At 55.1% G+C, this 18,620-nt stretch overlaps 1 protein-coding gene across 1 annotated transcript; it reads left to right on the top strand.

The window, feature by feature from the left end:
• Nucleotides 1-5,907: 5,907 nt before the first annotated feature.
• Nucleotides 5,908-17,891, top strand: Klhl36 (kelch like family member 36). The gene is made up of 5 exons (XM_042671454.1): nt 5,908-5,949; nt 8,448-8,524; nt 11,885-12,958; nt 14,469-14,626; nt 16,356-17,891. Exons 2-5 carry the CDS (start codon nt 8,465-8,467, stop codon nt 16,909-16,911), a joined length of 1,848 nt encoding a protein of 615 aa, XP_042527388.1. The 5' UTR covers nt 5,908-5,949; nt 8,448-8,464; the 3' UTR covers nt 16,912-17,891.
• The last annotated feature ends 729 nt before the right edge of the window (nt 17,892-18,620 follow it).

Here is an 18,620-nt window from a genome sequence, read left to right as displayed (position 1 = left end):
CAGGTTAGAGGTGTCTTAATATACTCATTCCTTCCAGTTCTTCAGCGATTCTTTGTTTTCCTGTGTGTGTGTTTGTTTGTTTATACAGTGCTTTGGATGAAACCCAGACCTCTTGCATGCTAGTCAAGTGCCCTAATTAATCTACACCTGCCACTATTTGACGGGTGGGGAGATGGAGGCTCAGCTGTTTCTACATCATCACACACAAGGAAGTCAGACACCTGGCTTCAGACCCAGGTGTCCTGATTGTGCTTTCTGTGATCTGTGTTATGCTATTGGCCCAATCTGATCAGTTTCTAGGCCAGATGTGATGGCTCACATCTGTAACCCTAGCTGCTTGGGGGGGGGGGCGGTGGAGAGGTGGACAGAGATTGGAGGATCATACTTCAAGGGCCAGCCTTGGGGGGAAAAATAGTGAGAGCCTATCTCAACAAATAAGCTGGGAATGATGGTTCACGCCTGGGCGAGGAGGGGAGTCAGGGAACTTACTGGCACATGGAAACAACCACCCACAGAAAGGTACAGGGAAAGCCAGGGATTCAGCAGCACCCCCCTCCCTCTCTCCCCTGTCTCGATCATCTCTCTCTGCTCCATTTCTCTGCGTTTTGGACACGCTGGCCTCTATTGCAGGACAGCAACTTCCTGGTGGAGAGAACTTTGAATTTACATAATCCACAGTTCCAGACAGAGGACAGAGACCAGCTCTCACCCAGCAACTACGTGGAAATCTCAGGAAGGGCCCTGATTGGCTCTATGTGGATGACACATCTATCCTGTGGGCCAACCACTGCATCCAGAATGAGGCTGCTGTGATTGGCTAGTCCTGGGTCACATGGGCACATTCAGAGTGATATGCTGGGGAATTCGTTCTCCTTGGCAGCTGGGAGCTTTGGCTGTGGCTGTGGCAGGACCTCAGGGAGAGAGTCCTCTTTGAAGGAAGGTGCAGAGGATCTGGGGTGTTACACCCACATCTCTGAGGTCGGTCCTGTCCTGCAGCTGCCTGAGCCTCAACTCTGCATGGGGGGCTGTTTCCTAAATCCACAGAAGGGGCTTTGTCGCTTGCCAAGCAGACTGAAAGCGTGGGCTCATGAACACCCCAGGTGAGAGGAAAGGACTGTCAGGAGTGTCTGCAGGACCGACGTGTCTGTGCCCATGCCTGCCCTGAGCGTGGCACAGCGCTGCAGTGTGTGTGCAGAGACTGGCTTCCACTGTGCCCCTAACACCCCTTCTCCTCCCTGCCGAACCCCAGTCTCATCAATGTTTCCAGCACTTTTAAAACGATTTGAACCTGAGTCTTAAGCTCAGGGTCTGGTGGGGGTGGGGCAGGGAGCATTGCTGTGCCCCCCCTCTTCCTTCTCTTCCTCTTTCTTATTGTTAGTATTAGGGCTTGAACTCAGGGCCTGAGTACTGTCTCTTAGCTTTTACATTTAAGGCTAGGACTCTACCACTTGAGTCCAGCTGCACTTCCAGCTTTTTGCTGTTGGAGAGAAGAGTCTCACAGACTTTCTCCAGCCTGGGCTGGGTTTGAACTGTAATCCTCAGATCTCAGCCCCCTGAGTAGCTAGGATTGCAGGTTAGGCTGAGCTTCAGGCTGGCCTTGCAAGCCCGAGGTAACCAGTCTCAGCTGAATTGCCCTCAAACAGAAGGGCTGAAGGATCCCTGGCTTCCCCAGGGCAGAAGGCCACTTTCCTGACAACCAAGGCACACACAGAGTGGGGACAGGACGCCCCCAGAACTGAGGACCTGGTGAGACTTGGATGGCACACTCAACAGTACTGGTGATAGGAAAAAGGAGCCTCCAGGCTGCAAAAACACTGAAGCCCACAGCTAATGCTGGAGAAACATTGACACCCATAGCCAATGCATGTTGAGTGTAACAAACATTCAGGATACAAAGTTCAGTTTACCGAGTCACTTCTGTAATAGCAAATCCAGCTGCTTCTGCAGGCTGTGCACAATACCTGGCTCAGTCCTGAGGGGTTTTTCCCCTTATGGCACCCCCCAGTAGCTATGCCCCACCTCAATTCCCCCTGTTCCATGCAAGGGAACCCTGTGTTCTAGCCAATGCTCTTCCTGGACTCTGAAGACAACTTCACGCCTGAGGCCTTGGAACTCGCCGTTCCTGGAGTCCTGAGCTCCCTTCCTCCCCGTTATCTGCTCGGTGATCTCCTCTTCCCCTACAGAAACAGCTCACCTGTCTCCCTCCGCTATCTACATATCAGGAGCAAATACACTTTGTTCCCAGGAGCTCCAGGAAAGTTTACCCTTTAATAAAAAGTTCATGAGGGATGGGTTAGGAGCAATGGGTAACAATGTTGTCAGACACCTCGTATTCATATACTGGTTTGTAGAATGGGAACTTCTTTGTACAATACTTAAAGATAATAAAAAAAAAGTTAAAAATTTTTTTTGAAAAAGAAGGTTCAGGGAATTTAGTACACCAGCAGAATAACAGCAAGATCTCTGTAGATGCAAAGCCGGGTGTGTGTGTGGCTGACGGCAGTTTCGAGCCCGCCTAGGCCCCAGGGCTAAGTCCTGGCTGCCACTGGACCCTCTAGAAGCTCTGGGGACAGACTCACTGAAAAACCTCGATTCCAAGCAAAAGAACCCCAGAGATGCTATGCATTTTACCAAGGTCACACAGGAGGTGAAGACCAGGAGCAAGAGATGCATCAAGAAAATCTTCATGCACTGTTTTTACAACCTGCTCTACTGAGTAGAGGATGGCACTGATGCAAACAGCAAATCCATAATGACCCACGACACAGAGGAGACACTTTGTCCATCGGCCCCTGCGGGGGGGGGGGGGGGGGAAGGGGAAGGGAAGGAGGAGGGACAGGCAGTTCAAAGGGTCTGCCTACAGATGGAGGACACAAGTGAAGCAGCCTTCCCAGAACCCCATGTTCCTCCCTCCCTTGGTGCCCACGGGCGAGGGCCAGCCTCTGCCCTCCTTATCTCTGTGGTCTCCCCCAGCTCAGACGCTTGGCAGACTTCACAGGGCTCTTTCCATGCAGCACTGACCGTGCACCCCAGAAACAACCTGGAACAAAGGACTGGAGACACAGGAGCCTGGTGCAAAGGAGTTCGGAGGCCATTCCCAGGCAAGGCAGCAAAGCCAGAAGCTGGTACCTGGCACCGGGTCGCAGAGGAGCAGCAGTTCGGCAGACAAGGTACTGACCATGAGCCCCCAATCTTCCCAAGCAGAGGCAAGGGTCTGAGGTTGAACTCTGCAGACAGCACCTGACAGGTCCGGGCCTCTGGGATTGTGTGGGGTGGGCAGCTTGTCAGGGACACCCACCCCCCTGGCAACATTGAAAACGGTGACCTGTAGGACAGGCATTGGTAACTCACATCTGTAATCCTAGCTACTTGGGAAGCTGAGGGAGGTCCAGAGGATTGCGGTTGAATGCCAGCCCAGGTAGAAATGTCACCAATGTCCAATCTCCATCTCCAATTTACCAGCTGTTGGTGTGGCTCAAATGGTAAACAGGGCCTGGGGGCACCGAATTATAATCTCAGCACTCAGGAGGCTGAGGCAGGAGGATCTCCAAGTTTAAGGCCAGCCTGGGCTGCACAGCCAGACCTTGTCTGAAAAGAACAGTAGTAGTAATAGCTAACATTTAGTGAACACTTCAAATGTGCAGGACCCCCTGGTTCAGTTAGATTACAAATATGAGATTATAATTTTATGTAAATCTTGATCCCATTAATATTAACAGCAAGGTAGTGGTTGTGCCCCGAGCCTGGAGCCCCGGGGTGCTGGGGCCCTGAGGCTCAATCATCCCAGACAAATGCCAAGTCCCAGGATGCTGAGAACCTATCACCAGGCTTTCCCATGGATTCACACAAGCACACTGGGCCTGTTAAGAAACGGTCCGATGCAGGGGGAGGGCAGCAGGTCACCCGGGAGTGAAACTCATCGCAATGCATCTGACTTTGTGCTCTTCCACTGTGAGCTATCTAGGCTTACATGTGGGACGTGGCTGTACTGGATTGCCTGCCGAGCCTGGACCCAAGCCCGGTGTGCTATCTTGAAGGGCTTGGACCTCAGCCAGATCTACAAACTCGGAATCCTAAGTCTCAAGTCACTTTTTACCAGTAGACAGAAGTAACAGACACCCAGCATCAGGTCCGGGGTCCCATGGGTGAGCTGGGCCGTGGGTGCTGCCTGTGGTTAGGTACCTTAGTCCCTGAATTCCTTCAGAGCAATTTAGACCCTACAGAACCGCACAGGCAGAAGCACCTAGTACAAGGAGCCAGCTCTGCCTGTTTATTGGTGGGTAACTGGAGATGAGTCACAGATTTTCCTGCCGCTGGCTTTAAATAGTGATCCTTCAATCTCAGCCTCCTAAGTAGCTAAGCTTATAGGTGTGAACTATGGGCACTTTGCTCTAGTGTGTGTGTGTGTGTGTGTGTGTGTGTAACAGCATTGTTCTAAAAGTATTTCCCTTCCCCCTTAATTTAAAAAGATAAGTTCTAGGCTTGGCGCTAGTGATTCATGACTATAATCCTGACTACAGGCTGAGATCTGGAAGATCGTGGTTTGAAGCCAGCCTGTTTGGAAAAGGTCACTAGACTCCATCTCCAAAATATCCAGCAAAAAGCTAGGTTGGAGACACGGTTCAAGCAAAGCCAAGTAAGCGTGAGAGCCTGAGTTCAAACCCCATCTTATGTTCAAAAATAAATGATCAGATAAGTTCTATACACTTGTTTCCGAACAATTAGTGATATTTAGTAAAGGTCCAGCCATCAAAAACCCTTCTGGACAAGGCACCGCCTCGAGCAGCAGGGAGCGAGCACACTTCCTGGTTTCTTTTTATAACCGTTGAGACCTAATTCACACCCCAAAATTCACCCCTTCGACGGATACAAGTCAACGATGTTTCTCAACCGTGCCGGCTGTGCAGGTGTTGGGGACGTCCCCGACTCCCCCAAACGCGGCCCCCACGACGCCCCGCCCCCGGGCTCTGCCCGTCGGCGCTGGGCACCGGGGGGTGCGGATCGCGTGCGCTTTGCTCGGCCTCTTCGCTGTGGTTGAGGGGAGACCGCTTCTCACGACGTTGGTCCAAGCTGACCTGGACCCGGGGGCCCTGCTCGCGCTCCCAAGTGCCCGGATGGCAGACGGGCCGTCCCAGGCCGGGCTGCGACGCGGGCTTTTGTGTCTGGCTTCCTTCATAGTGACTCGTCTTCAGGGTTCGTGAGACTGTGGCGGCTGGACGCGGGGTGAAGAGGGGAGGAGACTTTTCAGAGCGGCCAGCCGGGTGGAGCAGGGGCCGCCGCTCCGGGCGCTGGGTGCCCGGGCTCGCCTAGCCCCGCCCCGCCGCCGCCCGCCAGCGCCGCCCGCCGGCGCCGCCCCGCAAGCCCGGTCCGCTGGCCCCGCCCCTGCCGCTGAGCCCCGCCCCTGCCGCTGAGCCCCTGCTGCTCACCCGTGCGCCCCCACCTAGAGGTTTGTAGGCCCCGCCCCTTCCTCTACGCTCCACCCCTGAGCTCTCTCACATTGGCCGCGGACTTCGCTCCGCGGAACCCCACCCCATATCCCCGCCCACTGGCTGCCGCGCTCCACTTCCCTCCCCCCCGCATTTCCGCCCACTACCCTCTGGCTCCGCCCCTCCCCGCTGCGCTCCACCCCCGCGTTCCAGCCCCCGGGCCTCGGGCCCCGCCCACGGCCACACGCCACCCCCTGCGCTCCGGCCAGCGAGCCGCAGGCTCCGCCCACCCTCGCTGCGCCCGCCCCCGCGTCCCCGCCCACCGGCCGTAGGCTCCGCCCCGCGCCGCTGCGCCCCACCTGTTCGGCCGCCGCCATTGGCCGCGCCGCCTCCGCCCTCTGCTCGCACTTCCTGGCGGAGCCATGGCCGCGCTCCGGGCGGGCCCTGGGGCTCCGGCGCCCGCGCCCCGCCGCCGCTCCCGCCCGGCCCTGCCGCCCGCGCCGTGCGCGTAGCGCCCTCCCAGGTGGGCTCCGTCGAGGGGGACGGGCGGGGGGCGAGCAGGATCGCGGGGTCCCGCGCCCCTTTGTGCCGAGCGGGGGCGCGGGGAGGGGGGCCGCCCGCAGGTGCGCCCGGCGCGGACCCCCGCGCGCCGGCGGGCGTGGCCGGCGCGGACCCCGCGCGCCCGCCGGGGAGCCCCGCCCGGCCCCGCCCCCGCCCTCCCGCGGGGGCCCCGGCGGGCCCTGGGGGCGGTTGTGCTCGGCCGCGGGGTGCGGGTCCCGGCGGGCCACCGCGGCGGCCCCGGAGACCCAGCGGGCGCGGCCCGGGCCGCCGCCGCCGCCGCCCGAGGACGCCGGCCGCGCGGCGTTTCCCCCGGCGCCGAGGTCGGGAGGCTCCAGGGGCCCCCGCAGCCCGGACGCGGGCTCTGTTCCCGCTTCCTCCGGGACCCGGGATGGAGGCTCCCGGTGTCCGGACGGCCTTGACCGCGCGCCCGCTTCCAGAAGGCGGAGGAGGCGGCCTGGCGGCCAGCGCCCTGCTGGAGAGCAGCCCCAGCCTCGGGCCGGGGGCTCCCCCCCCTCTCTCTGTCTGTCTTTCTGTGTCTGTCTGTCTGTCTCTCTCTCCTCTTTCTCTCTCTCCCTTCCCTCTCTCTCTAGGTATCTTGGCCTAGAAAAGAAAGCTTCTGGCTGGCTGCCCGAGGGGCGAGGACGGGGAAGGACACCTGTTTTGTTCGGTGTGACCTTGGGCAGCCCCCTCGGCCACCTGTGCCCGGGCGGCCCACTGCAGTGGGGGACTCGGGTCTTCTTCCCACGATCTAGTGGGGTGGAGCCTGTCTGGGCCACGAAGTTAATAGTTTGGGACCGGAGATCCAGTTGTCCCTTTCCTAGGGAGTTGCACGGGATGGAATTTGCCAGAAATGTATTTCCTCCCAGGGGAAAACACTGGAGCCCCTTCACTGTGTCCTCATTTATTTAGAAACAGGGCTGACTTGTTTTCAAGTTGCTCTTTATTAGCAAATGTTTGTGCAGTAGGCAACAGATGGACTCTTTTCCTCCACCCCGCCTAGCAGGGAAAATAATTCCTCCTCAAACCTCCATTCCTGGTATGTGACTTGTGTCCACGTGGCTGGTTTGTGGTGGGTTTGGGCTTTGTGTGCCCACCTGCTCAGTCCACCCCCCCCCCCCCCCCAGAGCCCAGCTCTGCTAGCCTTTCAGTGCAGGTAGAAACCTTATCACTGTCTTCTACACCAGTCCATCTTACAGAAGGTCAGAAAGGTGCAGAGGGGTCATAAGCACTTGTGCACGTTCATGTTCAAGGCAAGGCACAGGCCATGGCTTTCCCTGGTTCCCGCATTGATTGCCTCAGGGTTTAGAAGAGTTAGAAGCCTCCAGGTTGGAGTCTGCCAGAGCCTGGACTGTCTGATGGTGGGGGTCAGTTACTTCCCCTCTGCTGTCCCAGCCTCCTCTATAAACCACCTTGCTGGCTTTGTAGGAGGAGTAAATGAGTCTAGAATGTACTTTATACAAGTTAGTCTTCTCTGGGCCCCATCCTTAATCTCAGGATACTTTCCAAGCATGCTCTTCAAGAAATCTGGGCCACATTTAATGCTTTCAGCTGAGGGCCTGAGTTTTGGAGCTGGACAGATCCAGGTTTGTCTGTCAGTGGTGTTCTAGCTTTGTGTCCAGTTTCTCTCCCCTCTCCTTCCTTCCTTTCCCTTCTTCCTCCTCTTTCTACCTTTGTTTCTTTTTTGGGATTTGAACTCAGGGCCTCTTGCTAATCAGGCGGTCTGCCAACTTGAGCCAGCCCTGTGACAACAAATTTTATTTTTTTTTCTTTCCTTGGGCTGGGAATGGAGCCCAGGGACTCATGCGTGCTAGGCGAGCTCTCTACCACTGAACTAATCTCTCCATCTCTAAGAATCCTCATCTGTGAAATGGGGTAGGTGGCATCTACTTGGCTGGCTTGATTTAGGAGTCAAATGAGAAGGCACGAGGAAGGAAATGACTTAGGTTTGGCTCCGGGACCGTAGTCTGGCTCTGAATTGATAGTGGGAGTCAGTATAGCCTTGATTTGAACAAAAGGCCTGCCTGGCTCAGCTTAGGCACTAAGAGGAGATTTGCCAGGTACCAGTGGCTCACACCTATAATCCTAGCTACTCAAGAGGCTGAGGATCATAGTTCAAAACCAGCATGGGCAGGAAAGTCCATGAGACATCCTGTCTCCAAAAGCCAGAAGGAGAAGTGTGGTACAAACAGTAAAGTACCAACCTTGAGCAAAAAAGCCAAGAGAGAGTCTGAGCTCCTGAGTTCAAGCCTCAGTACCAACATTTTAAAGAAAAAAAAAAAAAAGGATGTTATATTCTAGGTGAGTGGCTTACGGCCCCAGAGAGTTCTGTAGGTCTGTTCACCCCACCATGCTGGAATTCTTTTCACACCGACTGTCTCATACCTCCAGCAGGACCTGCAGCTAAGAAACCACCTACAGCAGGTGGTGCATGCCTGCTCAGGAATTGTGTTGTTGTTGCAGGGTTGTGACCACTTACCATGGAGGGAAGCAGACCGACGCGCGTGTCCAGGCCCTACAAGATCAGCGAGTCCTCAAAGGTCTGTGAACGGTTGCTCTTGAGTATGCTGGCGTCCTGCATGAGGGCTCTTGGTGCCCTCACTGTTTATCATGGCATCATAGAACTGCCTCTGTGCAGATCCTTTCTTCCTTCATTCCCTGTATCAGCTCCAGGAGCTGGACAGGACTGGATAGAAGCATGGAGTTCCTGTCTCCATTTAGGGGGTCAACAATTCCAAGGATGGGTCCCATGGGAACCCCAAAACTTAGAGGCTCTATGCACCCAATGTAAGGACTCAGGATCCTCTCTCCTGCTCATGAGTCTTTTAAGACACCAAGAATGAGTAGGGTGAGGCATGAGAGGCTGGGCACCTAGCCCAAGGCAGGCTGGCTGCATCAGAATGGCCCTGCAGAGGTGGGGAAGGAGGCCAGCTAGAAAAGCCATTGCCTGCATCCATTTGCCACTCCTTCAGTTCAAAGTCTGAGAGCAGGATCTGTCACAAAGTCTGGGGGACTTGTGGGGACACTCCCCATGTATTCATCTCTCCTGATTATAAGTACGAATACTGCCCTGTTCACTTTAGAAGTATCCCTTTTGGAGATTAAATTTTGTGATTAGTTAGCCAGGCACTGGCTCATGCCTATAATCCTAGCTACTTAGCAGCTGAGATCATGGTTTGAGGCCAACCAGGACAGACACTTGAGACCACTTTTCAACCAGATGCTGGGCCCTGTGGTATGTGCTGCCGTCCCAGTGCCGAGAAAGACTGAGAATGGGAGGATCATGATTGCAGGGTAGAAAAGTGACTAAAATTCCTTCTCCGTGGAAAGAGGCTGGGCATGGTCGCACATCCCTGTCACCCCAGCTACAGTGGGAGGCCTTAAATAGGCAGATTGCTAGCCAAGAGGATGCCTGTGCAGAAAGTGAGACCCTCTCAAAAAAGGGCTGGACGTGTGGCTCAGCAATAGAGCACCTGCCTAGCAAACAGGAGGCCTTGAGTTCAAACCCCATTAATGCCAAATAAGGAAATAAAACTCAGCCATTTACTGTATGTTTATTTCTTTTTTTTTTTTTTGTCAGTCGTGGGGCTTGAACTCTGGGTCTGGGCACTGTCCCGGAGCTCTTCAGTTCTCAAGGTGAGCACTCTACCGTTTGAGCCACAGCGCCAGTTCAGGTTTTCTAGTGATTTATTGGAGATTAAGAGTCTCACAGACGGGCTGAGAAGGTGGCTCAGTGGTAGAGCGCTTGCCTTGCATGCATGAGGCCCTGGGTTCGATTCCTCAGCAGCACATAAGCAGGGGGAAAAAAAGCCGGGAGTGGTGCTGTGGTTCAGGTGGTAGAGCGCTAGCCTTGAGCTGAAGAGCTAAGGGACAGCGCCCAGGACCAGGACCAGACCCCCCCCCCAAAAAAAAAAAAAAAAAAAGGCTCACAGAGTTTCCTGCCCAGGCTGGCTTTGAACTGTGATCCTCAGATCTCAGCCTCCTGAGTAGCTAGGAGTGAGCCACTGATGCCCAGCTTGTATATTTACTTTAGATCATGCATTAGCTTTATTCTGTGGCCCCTAAAGGGGTACAAAGGGACTGTACAGTTGGTCTTTATGTATGAAGCACAGCTATACTTCTATTACTTAGACCCGGAGCTCAGGCTGTAAAATTTCAAGTGTGGGAAGGGGGTTATTAGGATAAAATACCTTAAAAGCCTTCTTGGTGGCAAAGGGAATGGAGCAGCCTGAGGACTGAGAGCAGGGGAGAAGGCCTTGGAGATGCACATGGAATAAAACAGGGTGTCATTTGGAGAAGAGGGGGTTCTGCACAGTGGTCCAGTGCCATGTAAGTTTGCCAAGAAGACTCCAGCAGCCGTGTGGTCGCATTCGCGTGGAAACCCCAAGGGGCCCAACTGCCCTCAATGGTACTTTGTTTCCAACCTTGGCTGCCGAGACAGCTGAGTGTCACTGGCTGCCTTTGATAGCATCGAGGGTCTTTGTCCTTTCAAGCCCCAGGGGGAGCTCTCAGGGATAAAGGTTCCTGAGTCCTTCATGATTATGCCTCCCTTCCCACTCGCCTACCTGCTCCCCCCCCCCCCCCACCACCACCACTTGAACACAATGCTTGATGCTTTTGCCCGAAAGCTGGCCATGCCTCTAGCCCCGTGTTTAAGTTTCTAATTTTTTTTAAATTTTATTTGTCTGTTGTGGGGCTTGAACTCTGGGCTGGGCTCTGTCTCTCAGCTCTTCAGCTCAAGGTGAGCAGTCTACCACTTGAGCTACAGTGCCACTTCTGGTTTTCTTGTGGTTTATTGGAGATGAGAGTCTCATGGTCTTTCTTGCCCAGGCTGGCTTTGAACTGTGATCCTCAGATCTCAGCCTCCTGAGTAGCTAGGATTACAGGCGTGAGCCACCAGTGCTGGCTTTTATTTTATGTCTGTATCAATACTGGGGCTTGAACTTGGCCTCAAGTTGGCTTTTTCACTCAGTGCTGGTACTCTGCCACTTGAGCCACACTTTCACTTCTGACTTTTTGGTGGTTAATTAGAGATAAGAGTCTCATGGACTTTCCTGCCTGGGCTGGCTTTTTCTTTTTTAGGTTGTGGAGCTTGAACTCGGCATGGGCACTGTCCCTGAGCCTCTTTGTGCTCAAGGCTAGTGCTCTACCACAGCCATTTCTGCTTTCTGAGTGGTTAACTGGAGATAAGAGTCTCTTGGGGGACTTCTCTGCCTGTGCTGGCTTTGAACTGCAATGCTCAGATGACCCAGCCTCCTGAGAAGCTAGGATTACAGGCGTAAGCCACCAGTGCCCATCTGTTTCTAACATCTTAAAAAGATAACCAGTGTGTGGGCTGGTGTGCCCACACTAGATCGCTAGTGTGCCCTGGCAGCTGTGCACACTGAACACGCCATGTAACTTGTAGCCAGCACCCAGGTGGAAACCCTCTGGTCTTGGCACTCCTCACACTCAGTACTGAGATGGAATCATCGGTGGACACACTATATGTGTATGTCTGCCTCAGACCCCCCCCCCCCCCACACACACCAGGAAGGGGCTATAAGTCATCACCCTGAAGTGGGTGGGTCCACTTTGGTGACATAGACTCATCACCCCTCAGCTGAGCTGAAATGCCCAGACCCCACCACGGTCAGGGCCCAGGTAGAGGAGGACATACCTGTCAGCCCAGAGCCAGCATCAGAAAATGAGAAAACGGGTGCACGTGTGTGTGTGCGCGCGCATGCACGCACACACATACATGCACACGGAGCACCTGTACCTCCTGTGATGCGTTCTCACGTCTTTACTAGTTCACACTATGTGATTCAAATGCTGCTCGAGCCTTGAGCTGACCGTAGGCCCAGCGTGCGCAGGGCAGCTGCCAGGTGCTTCCTCTCCTCACCTCCTCCTCCACGCAGGTGTACCACTGGGCCGACCACTCAAGCACCGTGCTACAGCGGCTGAACGAGCAGCGGCTTCGAGGTCTCTTCTGTGACATCGTCCTGGTGGCTGATGAGCAGCGGGTGCCAGCCCATCGCAACCTGCTGGCGGTGTGCAGCGATTACTTCAACTCCATGTTCACGCTGGGCATGCGGGAGACCTTCCAGAAGGAGGTGGAGCTGATCGGTGCCTCCTCCATCGGGCTCAAGGCTGTGGTGGACTTCCTGTATGGGGGGGAGCTGGCCCTGGATGGCGGTAACATCGACTACGTCCTGGAGACGGCACACCTGCTGCAGATCTGGACGGTGGTGGACTTCTGCTGCGAGTACCTGGAGCAGGAGGTGAGCGAGGACAACTACCTGTACCTGCAGGAGCTGGCCTCCATCTATAGCCTCAAGCGGCTAGACACCTTCATCGACGGCTTCGTCCTGAGCCACTTCGGCACGCTCTCCTTCACGCCCGACTTCCTGCAGAACATCTCCATGCAGAAGCTGTGCGTGTACCTGAGCAGCAGCCAGGTGCAGCGCGAGTGTGAGCACGACCTGCTGCAGGCCGCCCTGCAGTGGCTGACGCAGCAGCCGGAGCGCGAGGCGCACGCCCACCGGGTGCTGGAGAACATCCACTTCCCGCTCATCCCCAAGAACGACCTGCTGCACCGCGTCAAGCCCGCCGTGTGCTCGCTGCTGCCTCGGGAGGCCCACTGCGAAGGCTTCATCGAGGAGGCCGTGAACTACCACAACAACCTGGCCGCGCAGCCCGTCCTGCAGACCAAGCGCACGGCGCTGCGCACCAACCAGGAGTGCCTGCTGTTCGTGGGCGGCGAGGTCTCCGAGCGGTGTCTGGAGCTCAGTGATGACACCTGCTACCTGGACTCCAAGAGCCAGCAGTGGGTCAAGGAGACGCCGCTGCCCGCCCGGCGGAGTCACCACTGCGTCGCGGTGCTGGGCGGCTTCATCTTCATCGCAGGCGGCAGCTTCTCGAGGGACAACGGAGGGGATGCGGCCTCCAATCTTCTTTATAGGTATGACCCCCGCTGTAAACAGTGGATCAAGGTGAGATTAAAGCCACATTACTTCTTTTCTCTCCAGGCTTCTTGGTTTCCTTAACCTTCTGACCTCCCCTCCCCTCTCTTGGCCTCCACGACCACCCTCCGTCTGAGCGAGGTGTGACCTCCCGTCAGCCCTGCCTGGGACACCAGGTTCTCTTGGGCCTCCACCTTGGCAGACGCGTAATGTGTCTGACACAGTGGTCACCTGCCTCGGGTTGTAATTGAGCTCTTGAGACTGAAGCCCAGGTGTGCCATTTTCTCCCTTCCTTTCCCCTGCCCCTGCCCCTCCCTCTCCACTCCCCTCCGCTTCTCTTTGTGCTGGTCCTGGGGCTTGAACTCAAGGCCTGGGCACGGTCCCTTAGCTTTTTTTGTTCAAGGCTGGCACTCTGTTACTCAAGCTACTGCTCTACTTTCTGTGTTTTGGTAGTTAATTGGAGATAAGAGTCTCAGACTTCCTACCCAGGCTGCCTTAGGGCTGCAGCTCTCAAATCTCAGCCTCCTGAGTAGCGAGGTTGACAGGCGTGAGCCAGCAGAGTCTGATTCAATTTTATTCCATTTCAACTAAGCTGTTACATACAAATGGCCACCAGTCTGTCTATGAGACTGTAGCTCATACAAGGTTTCCCAATGCTTGGAGGTGTTTTTGTAGTTGTTTTCTGGAGGCTACAGAGCCCTCCCTCCCCTTGCGCCCCAATCCTGAGCAGTCTCAAAGCAAGGTCCTGGCACTAAACTAGCTCCTGTTGTGAGCCCCTTGCTGACAGCTTCGTAGCCCTCCTCTGTCCTGCAGGACTTATATCCACGTGTGTCCTGCTGGGGTTACAGTTTTTTGGAAAGCTTGGTTCTACTCTAACTTGTTTTTAGTTTTTTTTTTTTGTTTTTTTTTTGCCAGTTGGGGGGCTTCAACTCTGTGCCTCGGCTCTGTCCCTGAGCTTCATGTTTGCTTAAGACTAGCACTTTACCACTTGAGCCAGAGCGCCACACCTGGCTTTTTCTGAGTAGTTTATTGGAGATAAGAGTCTCACAGCTTGAGCTGGCTTGAACCCTGATCTCTCAGATCTCAGCCTCCTGAGTAGCTAGGATTACAGGTGTGAGCCACTGGTGTGTGGCACTTTCTACCTTCTAGCTGAGTACCATGTTCTACTCTGTTAACACTGATGGCAGTGTTTTTTATAGCCAGGGCTGGGGAGGGGGGAGGTGGCTAATGGCCACATGGGAGGTCCCAGGGGACACATAGATGAGCAAGATGAGATTTTCTTCCAGAAAAAAAACCAAAACGCTGAAGTGGCAGATCTGAGCTGTGTGCTCTGCAGAAGCCTAGTGAGCCAAATGAATTTGGGGACTCTGATTCAGTCTGAAGACAGCTTGTAGGTCTCTGAGCAGCCCCTGCTTCTTCCGGCTCACCTCCTCTTCCAGCTCCCTCGGTCCTGCCTCCCCTCGGGCTGTGCACTCTGTGGCATGGTTGGGCAATGTGGTGCAGGGTGGGGAAGCGAAGCTTCAGGCATCTCGCCCCACAGGTGGCCTCCATGAACCAGCGTCGTGTGGACTTCTACCTGGCCTCCATCGAAGACATGCTGGTGGCCATTGGTGGCCGGAATGAGAATGGCGCGCTGTCGTCGGTCGAAGCCTACAGTCCCAAGACCGACTCCTGGTCCTACGTGGCCGGCTTACCAAGGTAAGGGGGCTCGCTGCAGGCTCTTCCAGCATGCGGCTTCCATGGGATGGAGCCCAGCCCACCTGCCTTCAGAATCTTTAGCCTCCAGTTCTCAGGGAAAGTCTTGTCTACACACAGCCGCGGGTGGGCCGTGAGGGGCCGAAGGCTTGGAGTTCCCAGGCTCTGCCTTCAGACTGCCTGAGTGTAAATGTCAGCTTTGCTGCTAAGAAAGGCATCCCCCAGTTTGCGTCCACTCACTTCCTCAGCTTCAGAATCCATTGAGCTGTGTCCATAAGGGATCAGCTGGCAGCTACTGAGCTCAGAGGGGAAGAGCTCAGAGGGGAGGAGCCCCAGCCACCCGCCGGCAGAGCAGCGCCATTGCAGTGACCCACAGCATTGCTGGGAGGGCAAGGTGAGGTCCTGCAGCAGGGGACACCCAGCAGCGCAGGATTTCTCACCCTCTGAGCCCTGCGGCCAGGCGTCACCTGCAGTACCAACCTCCCGTGGCTCCCGGAACGCTGTCTCTCTGCGGGACCTATCCAGGCTTCCTGGGGACGTGGGCCTCCCGTTAGAATGGGGGTTGAGTGTACGCTGTTTGAAAGTCACTGTTCCTAGATGTCCACTTCCAGACACAGGTTCAGGAAGCGGCTGGACACCTGCCCTCTGGCTCTCTTTTTTTTTACTTTTGGTGCCGGTGCTGAGACTTGAACCCAGGGCCTCGGTTCTCACTTAGCATTTTTACCCATGACTGATAACTCCACCATGTGAGCCAGACACTGCCAGTCTGGTTAATAAGAGAATCTTGTAGACTCTCCTTCCTTTAGGCTGGCTTCCAACCTGAACAGCCAGGATCGTAGACATGAGCCATGGTTTCCCAACTTGGAATCCTTTTTACTTACTCACTCACACACTTTACTTTGGCAATACTCAGGTTTGAACTCAGGGCCTGATACATGCTTGGCAAGTAGTCTACCACTTGAGCCACACCCTCCATCCCTGGACCGGTCACACAGCTATGGGAGCTGAGTGTCACTGAGGATAGGCCAGGGTGCTTTTTTTTTTAAAATCAGTTGTAGGGCTTGAACTCTGGGTCTGGGTGCTGTCCCTCAGCTCTTCAGCTCAAGGCGAGCGCTCTACCACTTGAGCCACAGCACCATTTTCGGATTTCTGGTGTTTAATTGGAATCAAGAGTCTCACAGACTTTCCTGCCTGGGCTGGCTTTGAACTGTGATCCTCAGTTCTCAGCCTCCTGAGTAGCTAGGATAACAGGTGTGAGCCACCAGTGCCTGGCCCAGGACGCTTTCTGTCAGGATTGCCTGGTGGCCCCTGTGCCACCTACCCTGTGTACCAGGGTAACAGTGAGCCAGCCCAGACCCCTGCTCTCGCTTAAGTTTAATGCTTTATCATCTCATTTTCCAGATGGCAGGTCTCTCCCTCAGCGGCCTGCGGCCTTCCTTGTCCCCAGTCACTAGAAGGGGAGTGCCTCTGTTATCAGCAGGGAAATGAAGATTCAGAGGAGGGCAGAGCAGGGCTGAAGCCAGGCGGCCTGACGCAGGGCTGACTTGCCCTGTCCTGTTCGTCTGGCTGCTCCCCCCTTGCCCAGGGAAGCTGCCATCTGTAGGGCTGTGGAGGATGCCTGTTCCCTATTTCCCCTTGGTGCCAGCAGCCCCCATTTTAGAGAACACCAATCCGTGTCCTGTGTAGGCAAAGCTGTCAACACCGCACCCTTCCACCGCTCTTTCCCGGGCAGGTTCACCTACGGCCACGCAGGTACCATCTACAAAGACTTCGTGTACATTTCGGGGGGCCACGACTACCAGATCGGTCCGTACCGCAAGAACCTGCTGTGCTACGACCACCGCACCGACGTGTGGGAGGAGCGGCGGCCCATGATCACCGCCCGCGGCTGGCACAGCATGTGCAGCCTGGGTGAGAGCATCTACGCCGTGGGCGGCAGCGACGACCACGTGGAATCGATGGAGCGCTTTGACGTGCTGGCCGTGGAGGCCTACAGCCCGCAGTGCAATCAGTGGACGCGGGTGGCGCCTCTGCTACAGGCCAATAGTGAGTCGGGCGTGGCGGTGTGGGAGGGCCGCATCTACATCCTGGGCGGCTACAGCTGGGAGAACACGGCCTTCTCCAGGGCTGTGCAGGTGTACGACCGCGAGGCCGACCGCTGGACCAGGGGCCCCGACCTGCCCAAGGCCATCGCCGGCGTCTCCGCCTGTGTCTGTGCCCTCAAGCCGCGGCTGGAGGATAAGAAGAAGAAGGGCAAGGGCAAGCGCCACCAGGACCGGGGCCAGTGACCCGGCGCACACCAGCGCCGCCTGCACTGGCGTGACTCCATAGCAACTTTTTGTACTTCTACGATGCTTCACATTTCTACCATACCACAGTAACCAACTAGATATTCCACGTAACTGGTATTATCTTGCTTAGGCAATTAAACCTAGGCCCAGGTGATGTCTGTCAGGCCCTCCTCCTGGAATCCCCCTAACCGTCCCCCTGAGAGTGAGCTCATGGGATGTGCAGGGATTTTTGTAGTGAAACTTGGGGTCTCAAATGGATGTTTCAGATCACCTAGCCTGAGCTTTCCCAAACCTGCTGAGCTTTTATTTTTTTCTCTTCATTTTTGGCTGAGTTTTATGAAAAAACAAAAACAAAAAAACAGATTCCAGGGCCCTTCCTGAGGCTGAGCAAGTGCAGCTCTGAGGAGAGACCCAGACACATTCACAGCCACAGTGAGGCCCAGCTATCTGTTTCATGAGTGAAGACTCGGATGGCCCGCAAGGGTGAGCGAGCGGCCCAGAGCGGCCCAGGGTCCTGCAGCTTCCTGGACAGTCACACAAGACACCCAGACCTCTTACCGCCCCCTTGCTGGCATTTCTTACCCGATGATTTAGGTCCAGATAATCCCATTTTCTCCTGGCAGGTAATTTTCCTGAATTCAGAAGGAAGGAAGGAAAGAGGAAGAAAAGAAGGAAGGGAGGAAAAAATAGCATGAAGCTATTTACAAATGTCGACAGTTTGGACTTTGTTTTACTGTTGCATTACTGATGTATACCAAGCTCTTAAATCTACACTTATTTCTCAGGAAAGCGTAGACATTGTTGAGCGCATGTAGTAGTTGTCTGAGCTTTGGGCCAGCACTAGGAGCTCCTCCACATAAGCGTGCTGGTCCCCACGGAGGTGGTGGAGAACACCCCACATCAAGTGAAACAAACTCTGGTTCCAGTTACTACTGCTAGGAGGTTTGGTGATGCTCAGAAGAGACCTTTTTTTTTTTTTTTTTGGGTGCTGATACTGGGGGCTTGAACTCAGGGCCTGAGCTTCTTTTTACTCAAGGCTAGCACTTACTTAAGCCAAAGTTCCGCTTCTGGCTTTTTCTGTTTATGTGGTACTAAGAAACTGAGCCCGGGGTTCCATGCATGCTAGGCAAGCGCACTGCCACTGAGCCACCTCCCCAGCCCTCCTTTAGCTTTTTTGTGCAAGGCTGGTGCTCTACCACTTGAGCTACAGTTCTACTTCTGGCTTTTTGCTGGTTAATTGGAGAGAAGAGTTTCACGAATTTTCCTGCCCAAGCTAGCTTTGAACAGCAGTCCTCAGATCTCAGCTTCCTAAGTAGCTAGGATGACAGGTGAGCCACCAGCACCCAGCAAAGACTTTGCTCTTCAACAGATGCTCATTCACCCGCTTTCCTCACACCACAGGCTCGGGGGGTCTCACAGGCTCCTGCCAGGTGACAGATGGGTCTGTGTGCGGGCTCTGCGGCTTCTCCCCTCCTGCCAGGCTTCACTGTGGCTTGGATCTACCACAGGCCACAGGGCTGAGGAGAGTCCCTGTGTGGCCTGGCAGGCTGCGGGGATGCACAATCTCTGTGCTCTGTAGCCTTCTGTGTGCTCATGGCTCTGGGAAGTTCCATATTAACTGTTAACCTTTAACCAGCATTCCTAAGCTTTGAGCCTGCAACTCTGTTCTCTGTCTTACATGTAGTCCCAGACCTCTGGGAACACAC

This window comes from Dipodomys spectabilis, unplaced genomic scaffold (genome assembly GCF_019054845.1).
Source record: "Dipodomys spectabilis isolate Male_0828 unplaced genomic scaffold, ASM1905484v1 ptg000628l, whole genome shotgun sequence".
Lineage (NCBI taxonomy): Eukaryota > Metazoa > Chordata > Mammalia > Rodentia > Heteromyidae > Dipodomys > Dipodomys spectabilis.
This window is presented reverse-complemented; position numbering and strand designations above follow the sequence as displayed.

Bases quoted from the DNA above. Each gene is read 5' to 3' on its own strand.
- Klhl36 (XM_042671454.1), top strand. From the start codon at position 8,465: ATGGAGGGAAGCAGACCGACGCGCGTGTCCAGGCCCTACAAGATCAGC. The intron at 8,525-11,884 runs GTCTGTGAACGG...TCCTCCACGCAG, and splicing joins AGATCAGCGAGTCCTCAAAG to GTGTACCACTGGGCCGACCA. The intron at 14,627-16,355 runs GTAAGGGGGCTC...TTTCCCGGGCAG, and splicing joins TACGTGGCCGGCTTACCAAG to GTTCACCTACGGCCACGCAG.